General features: G+C 45.4%; 1 protein-coding gene across 2 annotated transcripts in view; it reads left to right on the top strand.

The window, feature by feature from the left end:
• VOPP1 (VOPP1 WW domain binding protein) overlaps positions 1-12083 on the top strand; it is a 67178-nt gene that overhangs the window by 34122 nt on the left and 20973 nt on the right. For both annotated transcript variants that reach the window (XM_083825855.1, XM_083825856.1), the window contains one exon: positions 9206-9264. In XM_083825855.1, coding sequence (XP_083681981.1) covers positions 9206-9264 — 59 coding nt within the window. The remainder of the gene's footprint in view (positions 1-9205; positions 9265-12083) is intronic.

Consider the following 12083-nt stretch of genomic DNA (forward strand, 5'->3'; position numbering starts at 1 on the left):
AACCCACATTAATCTTTTTTTTAACTCAAAATTAATGCATGTGCTCAGAGCACCAGAAGAACTAACACGAGTTAAATGCTTGTGCTGAAATTTTACTGTTGCAAAGAACAGAGTGTTTAATTCAAGAAGCAGAGAAGTTACTTCTATTGAGAACCTTATGTGAGAACTATTCCCTTCTTTCTAAGGGAACAGAAACAATTCCCTCTGGAAAATATAAAAGTTAATTCTTTGTACTATGTGTTACATGACTTTGTAAACTTGAGGTTTTGTTGCAACAACTGGATATCTGGAATAATATCTGTTCTGTTTAGCATTACGCAGGATGGAAAGCTTGGTGTAGGATAGAGCCAGCATCCTATTATAGCAGACTTTTCTGCTGTTTCCTCATTAGCTTAGTAAATAATACCTTAATGCAATCCTGGTTTTTAGTAAGAGTTGCTTTTGCAATACAAAATACAAAAGTATTTGCTGCAGTCAGTGGTGGACTGCCTTGCGAGCTCCATCTCTTAGAATAGTTTGGAGATGGGCTACTTCTACCCTCATCTGTTAGCGTCACAGGAGAAAGAAGTAGGGATGAATTTTGATGGATTCAGGCAAGGCTAAAGCAAAATGTATTTTCTGTAGTAAATTGTTTTCACCCTTAGGCTGCACTTTTCCGTTTCAGTATATACCGTCTGTTACTCTAATGGATGATATTTTGCCCTTTTCTTGGCTATGGAAGAGCAGTATGCTCATCTTGTCTCTGCAAATCCAATCTTTCAAACTCAGCATGCAGAAATCCCTCTGATTTCAGTGCACCATATCTAATGAGCAGCTTGTACCTCATAATGCTTTCAGCTCTTGTCTAGGCACTGAAGTAGATAGTGTTCTGAAAACTGATACAATTTTAAAGGTCAAATCCCATAAAGCATTGTGATTCCTAGCCAATAATGTCCCTTCTGGAACCGATTATTCAGTCTAGGGTTGTGCTGTAGACTGCCCCATCTTTTTGTCTGGGCTCCATCAAGCAGTTGCCAGGTGCAGAGACCAGGAAAACTGCAGATCGTTAATGCAGGTGACTGTTGCGACAGAGCCTGTGTGACAGAGGCAAAGCCAGTTGCTTCTCCGATGGTTTGGAGCCAAAGGTCTTGTCCTTCCCACTTCCTCATGGGCCAGTTTTGGTCTGGCTGTGTGGAAGACAGTTCTGGTTGTATGCTGGCATGGGAAATCCTTTTCTAACATCGCACATTGGGTGATGCTCAGAAATAATGAGGTCTTATGCCATGTCTTACAGGCTTTTAATTCTTTTTCCCTGTTCCTCTGTGGATGAATTACTTATAACAGAGCTTCAGAGGCTGTAGCCACAAGAATGAGATTTGGATCAACTGGTGCTCTACTAGTAGCACTAGTCGGCACTCTGCTGCCTAGCACTAGTAGGACAGGAGGTTGCAGCCACTAAGACATCCCAGAATACCAGGAGCTGTTTCTGTCCTGTCAGGATGGCAGGTCACTACGTTAAATTCCTGCTTTTTGTCTTCTGAATTTACCTATTTGGGCTCTTGTAATTGTAATCCTTAAGGACAATTGTGTGTAGCATCTAGCTTTTTGTCTGGTTAAAAAGAGCTGCACCCGCAGTTACTGATAGCTGGTACAGTTTCATTGGCTTTGTGATTGATAGCAGACCTGCGCCTCTTGCAGAATCTGGCTTTGAGCAGATGTCACAAACTCAGCCTGACCGCTCCTTCGGAATACAGATAGCAGTCTTCCTACTCCTGCCCTCCACAACCATGTCCACCAGCAGCAGGCTGTTTTTTTCATTGCTACCCATAACAAAAATTGATTCTACTTATATTGGAAAGTATTTACCATCTACAGATGGTGCTGAAAGTGTTTTGTTTTGTGTTTTCTTTACTTTTTTATAATTATTTTTTAAATCTCCAGTAAAAGCACTGGGTGTAAATCCACTGTTCCCTTGATTGCAAAGAGTAATTAATTGATCAGATCTGTTCTCTTTTTATTGTCCTGTGAATGGAAAGATAATGATGTGCAATGTGGAGAATATTGCTGCTAGATATTTCTGCGAACCCTGCAAAGCATAACTAATGATCTGTATCATACCTTCCGACATTCAGTGAGCAGCTTGCCTACTCTGTCTTCCCCCACACCATGTGCATCTGTATGTACTCCATCTTATGGTGTGATCAAAACCAGTCTTTGGTTAATGTTTCAGTAACTTCTCTTTTTCATTGTTCGTACTAGCAGCGGTAGCATTTGCAGTTTCAATCTGTGACAGGAAACACATTTCCTTTCTTAGAGGAAATCTGAATGAATTTAGAGGCCACAGAAAAGCATGGCTTGCAGTTCACGTTGCCACGTCCGCCAGAGAAAACAGGCTACAAGAGAGATGCTGATTTATTTAAAAAGAAAAAAGTTTTGTGGTTTTTCTCTCCAATCTCAAGGAACGTATTCAAGCATCTGGCTAATTCGCATACCATTAATTCTCTAAAGACTACATATGCACACCCAATTAGACCTGCATCATTTATTTAAAAAATGAACATACTCTTGTATTTATATTTTATAGCTGTGCCAAATTGTTAAAGGACATAGAAGGAGGAATTTTATAAGTGAAATGTGCAGAGCTGTTCTCCTAGAAAAGTCGAAAGCCTCCACAGGGTCATAAATAAGTTTAGTTTAAAAACCATAAGCACACTTTTTTGTTATTAGTGAATAGGTTCGTGGCTTTTTAAGACATGAACAAACACTTCTAGAAACTCTGAGATCGTCTGGCTTCATACAGGAGCTCTCAGAGTGGGCACCAGCCTTGATGTCTGAGGTCCTATCTCACCAATGTAATCTTCCCTTTGTTTCTGTTTGTGGACTGGAATTAGTTGCTGCCAGCTGAGGGTTCTTAGCTGCCTTGGGGGTTTGTCTCAAACAACTGCAAGGATGTAATCCTCAAAAGACGGTGAGCATCAGACCCAGTGCTGGTGGCAGACGTCCCCTTGTGAGCTCATATGGCTCTTCACTGGCTTAACTAAGCGGCTCAGGGGAATTATTTGGATTTTTGCATGAGATGAATGATCATCATCATCTGTTTCAGAGAACGTGTGTGGGATGGGGAAAAACTAGTCCATGTCCTAACTAACCTCTTCGTCTCCCTGGTATCTCAGTGCTAAGGAGATGGAGGTCCGTAGAGGCAATGACATTCTCTTCTTATCAGTGAATTCCCGTCAGGTCTGCTAACTAGCAATGCAGACAGCGGTTAGTAGCCTACTGCTTTGTGTTGGGGTTTACTCCAACAAAGTTGCCCTGGAGAGCGGGAGTTTTAACTGAGCAGAAACTGCAGCACTTGGTCCTGCATATGTGAGTCCGTGGGACATGTAGTATGTGAAATCAAGAGTTGTGTAAAGAATATCAGGAAGATCAGGAACTGTTGTTACTGTTGTTAAAATAACATCAGAACATCAGGAACTGTTGTGAGAAAATGCTGATGTGAAATGGTTGCTCCACACTGACAGGAGCAACGTCTGCCAGGCTGGGGTCCAGGGTAGGAGCTCGGCCTTCGGCCTGGGAGCCAGGGACGTTCTTGACGTGCAGCTGGACACCTGAGCACCTGAGACATCCTGAAGAGACCATCGAGGAAGAAACAAAAAGAATGTGAGGAACAACTTAGCACCTGGGAAGGTGAAAAAGAGCCTGGGCATGAGGAAATTGGCCCAAGAAAGTGGGAACATGCATGAGAAATCAAGTTGTTTAAAGAATATCAGGAACATCATCAGCTATTGGCTGTCCAAGGAGGATGGTAGAAATGAACAGCATCTCCTGGTTACCTGATGTGGTGGTGTCCTATGCCTTCTTAGGTATAAGAGTTATAAATGGTATAAAATGGGCCTGCTTTTTACCCCAAACGGAGCTTCTTTCGTCTGAGAAACTTCCTGTGCTGCTCTGTGGAGAGTGCTCTGTGGAGAGGAGCCCATGCTGGAGCAGTCTGCTCCTGAAGGACTGCACCCTGTGGTATGGCTCCCAGATTGGCAGTTCTCAGCCCGGCAGGCATTTTCTTCTACCCCAGGTTCAGGAGACTATTTCTATCAGCCTTTTTTCTACTTAGGGCATGGTCACCTTTATGGCTGCTGCCCTCACTCAGTTACCCAATCCCATGATAATTTCCCATCCCCCAAATGACTTCCAACTGGGTTCCTTTTTAGGATTTACTTTATTTTTTTCTTTAAATGCGGGGCCCAGCCTGGCAGCTCGCGTGGTCGCCAGCCCCCGGCTCCTCCTGCTGGGCCCTTTGCAGCCACGACGTGTCCCCGGCATTCAGTGGGGACCGGGGCCGTCTGTGCCTGTCCTGCTCCCAGTGCCATGAGAAGCTGCGGACGAGCTGTCGTGACAAGGAAGGGCTGCGCTGCCTGTGCCTGGGCGAGACACTGCGGGACCTGTAACTGGAAGGGCTCCGCTGCTGCCGCCGCCGCCCCCACCCCATGTTGCATTAGGCCCTTCCCTGTGGCCGGCAGGCCGAGGTGTCACGCTGGGCAGGCGGCACCAGCCTCACGATGGCTATGATGGGCCGGCGGCAGAGCGGGCAGGTGGCTCTGTGGGCGGCCCAGGGCTGGATGCACACCCTGCAGAAGGAGTGCCCGCAGGGGTCCAGTCGAGCTGCGTCAGCCAGCAGGCCCAGGCAGATGGTGCAGCTCTCTTCTACAGGGGCCTCCGCTGGCTGCTCCTGGCGTGGCTGGCTCATTGTGCCCGCGGCCGCTCCGGTGTGGAGGTGAGTGTCTTCTGCGGGATGCTGCTCTGATGTCAAGTGGGTGTCAAGCGTCTCCAGTCTTCAGCACCTCCCTCACGGGTCACTGGCAGAACCTCAAAGGCTCACATCCCACCAGGAGCACCTTAACACTTTGTGCCCCACCAGAAGGACCCGGATGCCTTGCCTGCAATGAGAGGGACCTCAGCATCTCACGTGCCCCCAGAAGGACATCAACGTCTCACGTCCTAGCAGAAGGACCTGAATGCCTCACCTGCAACCCGAAGCACCTCACCGTCTTTCTTGCCGCAGGAAGGACCTTGATGTCTCGCCTTCCACAGGAAGGACCTCGACGTCGCACCTTCCACTAGCAACACCACCTCTGACGTTCCAGCAATAGGATCTCGAGCTCTCGAGTGCCACCAGCTGGACTCAACGCAGACTGGACGCTCAGGGTACTTATGGCCAGCTGCCTTTTTTGAGGCTGTGAGTGACTTTTTTGAGGCTGTGAGGCTTTTTTGAGTGACCCTGTGGTGATGTCACACAGCTCTTGGGGTGCCCCTGATGGCAGCACTTAGAGAATTAATGTGACTGTTGTGAGAAAATGCTGATGTGAAATGGGTGCTCCATGCTGATAGGAGCAACATCTGCCAGGCTGGGGTCCAGGCTGGGAGCTCAGCATCGGCCAAGAATATCAGAACATCAGCAGCTATTGGTTGTCCAAGGAGGATGGTAGAAACGAACAGCATCTCTTGCTTACCTGAAGTGGTGGTGTCGTCACAGAATCATCACACAATCACAAAATCACAGAATGGGCAGGGTTGGAAGGCACCTCTGAAGATCATCTAGTCCAATGCCCCTGCCGAGCAGGATCACCTAGAGCACATTGTGCAGGATGGCATTGGGGCGGGTTTTGACTATCTCCAGAGAAGGAGACTCCACAACCTCTTTGGGCCACCTGTGCCAGTGCTCCGTCACCCTCGCAGTGAGGGAGAAGTGCCCTCTTATATTCAGCCAGAACCTCCTGTGCTTCAGTTTATGCCCATTGCCTCTCGTCCTGTAGCTGGGCTCAACTGAAAAGAGACCAGCTTCATCCTCTTGACACCTTCCCCTCAGATACTTATTTACATTTTGGGACAAGACGCCGGACAGCAGCCCTGCAGAGAGGGATCTGTGTGTTTTTGTTGATAGCAAGTTGAATATGAGCCAGCAGTGTGCCCTGGCAGCCAGGAGGGCCAACTGTATCCTGGGGTGCTTCAAGCATGGCATTGCTAGTCAGTCAAGGGAAGCAATTGTCCCACTTCACTCTGCACTGGTCTGGCCTCACCTTGAGTACTGTGTGCAGTTCTGGCACCACAGTACAAAAAGGACATGAAACTGTTCAAGAGTGTCCAGAGAAGGGCTGCAAAGATGAAGTGCCTAGAGGGGATGATGTATGAGGTGCAGCTGAGGTCACTTTTTTTTTTTCAGCCTGGAGAAGAGGAGGCTGAGGGGAGTCCTCATCATGGTCCTCAGCGCTTCCTCATGAGGGGCAGTGAAGGGGCGGGTGCCGATCTATTCTCTCTGGTGACCAGCGATAGGACCTGAGGGAATGGAGTCAAGCTGCAACAGGGGAGGTTCAGGCTGGGTATCAGGAAGAGGCTCTTCACTGAGAGGGTTGTTGTGCACTGGAACAGGCTCCCCAGAGACTTAGTCACGGCACCAAGCCTGTCAGAGCTTAAGAAGCATTTGGACTGTGCTCTTGGTCATATGGTCTGAATTTTTGGGAAGACTTGTGTGGTGACAGGAGTTGGACTCAATGATCCCTGTGGGTCCCTTCCAACTCAGGATGTTCTGTTCTGTTCTGAAATTCTTCACTCAGAGGGTGGTGAGGCACTGGAACAGGCTGCCCAGAGAAGCTGTGGATGCCCCATCCCTGGAGGTGTTCAAGGCCAGGCTGGCTGGGGCTTTGGGCAACCTGGTCTGGTGGGAGGTGTCCCTGCCCATGGCAGGGGGTTGGAACTGAGTGGTCTTTAAAGTCCCTTCCAACCCAAACCACGATTCTACCAGGGTCTGACATGGTGCTTACGTTTGAGGTCTACTTGTTTGTTTGCCCAATTCCTATGTAGGAGAGCTGAACAACTTCACAGCAGTATAAATAACGCATGGATATTAAAGGCAGAATCAGGATTGTTCTAGGACCCAGAACAAAAATAAAGTCTGTGCACCGAAGAGTTTTTAGTGTATGTGTCTAAGACCTGTAAGCTGAAGGGAATAGTTATGTGCAAAACTTTCCTAGGCTAGAGCCTTTTTTTGCATAGCAGTAAGCATATTGGCTGTCTGAAGCAGAGAAGTCAAAATAAATCGAGGCAGAAACAGAATTTTTACAGCTTGGAAGATGTGGGAAGGGAGGAATCTTCCCAGTTCATTTTAGAACTTGCAAAGTGGATTGAAGTATGGGGAGGAGGGTGGCAGAACGAGTACTGAATATAAATGCCTCCTTTACGCTTGTAAACGGTATGCGGGCTCCACAGGCTCAGAAACATTGCTAGGAAAACATCAATTAAAATGCTTGAGACTGATGAAGGCTTTAAGGATGTTGAGGTAAACAGTGAATCATATTGGTTCAGGAGCAGGAAGAAAAACATTTAGGAGCGTACGCTCCAAGCTGGACTCTGAAATGAGACTTCCCAAGGGGATGACCTGCAGGCACTGGGGTTTTAGCCAGGGCTTGCTGATTTACAGCTTTCAAAGGAAAAGAGCCAAAGTATTTTGCCCTGTATCTGCAGTGGACCTGCTGAATTTACAATGGATATATGTTTGCAGTGATACCAAGAGAAACTTGCCGTGCTTCTAATTTTAGAGTAAGAGGAAATAGCATGCTGATGACAAGATTCAGAAGAAAGGTTTCAGAAGTTGGAAGCTTTGGGGGGGGAAGGGGAGTAGGGCAAATGTGGAGATAGCTCTCTGAACACCACTTGTTCCAGCAGCAGCTGTGGAGCCCTCCTGCATACATTGCTGTAGTAGCAGCATGGATTTGAGAAGGGAATGAATGAGGAATCTGTTTGTTTCATTTTGTTTTTCCCCAAAGGAAGAAGCTCCAGTCCGTTCAACAGAACCTAAAGCTTGCGTATCTTGAAGACTGGTGTGAGCCCATCTTATGATTAGTGGACAGGCCTGATCACATGCATCAAAAATCTCCTTCTTCCCCCCATCTCCATACTGGTCTTAGCAATTTAATCCATAGCAGTTTGTCTTCATGGGCTGTAATTGATCTGTCTGTGATTTAGCTCATCAGATGCTCATTAAAGAGCTTGCAGCCTTTCTTATTCATGAGGAGTGAGAGTCAGAGATGTAAAAACACTTTGTCTTTGTCTTAGCTGGATTCATTTAGTATTCTGGGATTCAGGGAGGCTAATAAACTTATACGAGCTATTATTTAAAGGTGAGCTGCCAAGTGAGCATGAAGGATGATCCAAGTACTGCTGATGTGCGAGTGCTCCCTGACCTTGGGTGTCAGGTGTGAGCAGCAGAGAGCTCTTGTTAAAATCCCACAAGATAATGATTGCTGCTCTGTGGAGGGTGTCCCGGAACACCCAGTCTGTGTGCAACCAGATAATATGGCTTGTGGTGGAGCTTCTGGAACCACATCTGCAAGGGAGACAGCATTTTATGCTAGCGATGTCAGCAGGATATGCAGAAATATTTTGTGTTGTATATGTAGTTTGGGCTTGACATCTGGTTTTGTTTTTTAAGCGTCGCTATTGTTCTTCGCTGCTGTCTGTACTCGAGCCGTGCCTGTAATGATGTGCGTTTCCCACACTGCCTGCACACACACACGCCGAGAGAATGCCTGTCACCATCCTTTAACAAGGATACGCTGACAGTCTGCAAAAGAGAACAATGCCCCTGGACTGCAGAAAGCAGTTTCCTTTCCCAGATTCTGTAATGAACACTTGAAACATTTCCAAGGTGTAGGAAGACGAGCTGGGATCCTAGCATGGGTTCTCTGTTTTGTTCCTTTCCAAGCCTGGCTCCACACGCAGAGAATTCCACAAAGATGAGTAATTCCCTGCGATTAATGAATTCGCTCTACAGTCATATGCCTCGTGTCGTCAAACCCGGCATGCCTTGGAGGTCTCTTAAGTGACTACAGACGTGATGGGCTCTTAAGTTCTCCAGATTTTAAGACCCGAGTTTTGCTATGCAATTGGATCCCGTATCTGCACAGAATCTATTAACCACGGTCATGAACTGTGGTAACCTTTGGGGCCCTGTAGACAAAGCCTGGTGTGAAGGATCTGAATCCTAACAGGGCATGTTGCAGTTCCAATTAACTGAGTTCCCAGTTTTTGTGTGTGCTAGGATTGTGAAGCCTTTGAGAAAAGACACCTTTTCTAATTGCTCAAAGTTACGGTATTTATAAGCACTCAGTGGTTGCGTTTAGAATTTCATGTTGTCCTATGTAAATATCAATAATATATATTTCTTTCTTTGCAGTGTACGGAGGCCAAAAAGCATTGCTGGTATTTTGAAGGATTATATCCTACGTATTATATGTAAGTAGTCATTACTTTGCTGTTTGTGTTTTCTAGTGAGCAAGAGATAAGTAGATTCTTTCGTCTCTTAAAATGTTATTCTTTCGTTAATGATATTTCTTCCATAATTTCTTTGAGACCTTTTTTGTGTCTAACTTAAAAAGCGATGATGTAAAAAACTTTCTTTCCCCACCTTCCCTATGTATTGTCATATATTTTCCCTTCCCCCCATTAAAAAAAAAAAGTAGAGACTCAGTTCCCCAGACGACCTTTCCAGTTGAAAACAAAATGTTGGATCTTAAACAGGTCTTATTTCAGGATGCTGAAAGGAAATGTAAGTAGAGCTGTGCGAGGACAGTTCTCCCTTTGTTTTGAACAAGGGCAGGTAAGCAGGCAGAATACCAAGAATGCTTTGAAAATAACTTTGTCCCTGTGGTAATACTGTTGTTTAATTTAGGGACTTGAGAAGATTTGTTATCCATGGCATAACTGTCCTTTTGATGAGTGGCATCTACATTCACATCAGGCTTGGATGTGAACCAAATGTCAATGAACTGTAGGTGCATGACTGAAGATCTTTCTGAATTGCAGTTTTCTGTTTTAAATTGCCCACAGCGACAATAAAAAGGTGGAGGAAATGTGTGGGTGGGAGGTATTGTTCCTGTGGATTTGAGGGTAGGAAGGAGATAAATGCACTAGGCTTTGCCTCTGGGTTATATAACTTTACAAATGCAAACACCTTTTAAACCTAAGTTGGAAAAAAAAGGGGGTGGAGGATTAGGTAGCAGCAACAGGTCATTGCTCCCTGAGCAAACTTTTCCTTGCTTCAGGGTAGGAAATTACTGCAATCCTGATGCTCCCCAGGAACCTTCCTCACTTTTCTTCTCCACTTTGTTTGCCAGAAGAAGGAGAGAAATGCTAGAGACAAAAAGCAGCCAGGAAGTCAGGCAAGAAACAAAGCTCACTGAAAGAATGAAACGCTGTGTGGTTTAATCATCTGTGATCTTGAATATTAACTGGTTAGGAAGTGTTTGGGCCTAGAATTTACTGTCTTCTTTTTTTTCAGGTGACTGAAATGTTGAGAGTTACTCATAAATGGTTGGCCAGAACAGATGGGTGAATTTCAATGAGTTAATTTTCTTTGCATACTAGTAACAGCAGGACGTTGGTTCCACCTACATTTTATTTTGATGCGATGTGGGAAAGAAGCTGGGGTGTTATGAACACGCCCCCCCCAGTACCTTGACATTCAGGAGTATGTTATTCATCATCACCTTGGGGTTCTGCTTACGTTTCTGCCCGCATGTTTTTGCAGTCAATGTTTGTCTTCCTTGTTAATGCGAAGGGAGGGGTAGCTGCTTGGATACTGGCTGTTAGCTCAGGCTCTTCATGCCACAGGTGCACACAGACCGAGTCCTGTGAAAGCGGGGAGTACAAAGGGGAGGCTTGCTATCTGCAATAGATCTAATGCACACAAGGTTGCTTTTTAATTGGTTTTCATTTGGTAACTCGTTTACTGTTTTCTTTGTGTGCTGAAATGGATTCTCTTGCAGAAAAGCGTTGTGTTTATTTTCCAGTTCATCAAAGAGGTTAATTGGAATCACACACGTCTTTGCACATCGGAAGGAAGAAAGTTGTGAATAAAACTGAGAACTGGGAGAGGGGCTGTGGTGTTGGAGGGTGGTTGTTAAAAAAAAATTGCTTTGTTCAGAGATTTTTATTTGATTTGATTTATAACGTGGAGGGAAATCTGTTGGCTATGTCAGGTCAATCAGAACACTGCTACTCATAATTGTGTTTGTTGTGGTAGTTGCTACAGCACCCTATTATCCGAGACGTTGCATAAATGCGTGGTAATTGCCAGTCTGCTGGACAATGCAAATAAATCGAAGAAGGAAGAGGAAGGGGGTGGGATGTGTGTGCTCAGTGATTATTGTGATGGTGATGAGCGTTGTATTGATGCCGTTGTTACTATTGTGATTATGAATTTAAGTGGGGAAGAAGAAACACTAAAGAAAAGCAATAAGGGTTTGGGGATGATAAAGCTCAGAGGGTAGATGAGGTTGACAAGTGAAGAAATGTGGAAGGGAGGGGAGAGTCTATTTGAGTGAAGTTTTAAAGGGGGGAAGAGGCATGCTCCAAAACTGTAGGAAAGTCATTAGTCTCTGCAATGCCCGGAGTTTCCTGCTTTGTTACTTTTGCAATTTCGTATCCTATTGGATAGGATCGCTCACTGCTTCCTAGTTGTGCTGCCTTTCAACACCTGCATGGCAAAAGAGATGCACAACAGCAATCTTGGTATTTTAGGGTGAAATCCTGTTGCTTTGGCGTTTCTTTGACCGTTCATGGAGTTAATTCAATTTGCTAGTCCCACAGAAAGTAGATCGTTTTAGCAGATTAAAGTCAGTGTTGAATCAGCTTGGTACGGTTTCTGGCGAATGCTGGTGAAATGGGATGGAAGGAGGGAGCATTATGCATATTGTGGGGGAGGATACATGAAAAGGATCTCCTCCATTAGCATATGGTGGTTAGATGTTAAATCATCTAAAGCTCATACATCTAATATGTAACTGCATCTTGAGTGTTTCCTCTGTGCAAATCTAGATCTGGAATGTGCTGTAGTGAGGTGGGTTTTATTTTATCTTATGGACTGCTGCTCCAGAAAATGATAAGAAGCAGATATATTTAGTCACCCAGGTTCATAATAGATTCCATTCCATTTTATCTCTGGTTTTCTAACAGAAGCTTTTTCCACCCAGTTAACATATGTAGTCTGTCCTTCGGTCTTGAGACTATCTTGGGAGACTTATGACACCCAACAGTACAGTCCTTAATGATTT

The sequence above is a fragment of the Anser anser genome (assembly GCF_964211835.1).
Source record: "Anser anser genome assembly, chromosome: 2".
NCBI classification, from domain to species: domain Eukaryota; kingdom Metazoa; phylum Chordata; class Aves; order Anseriformes; family Anatidae; genus Anser; species Anser anser.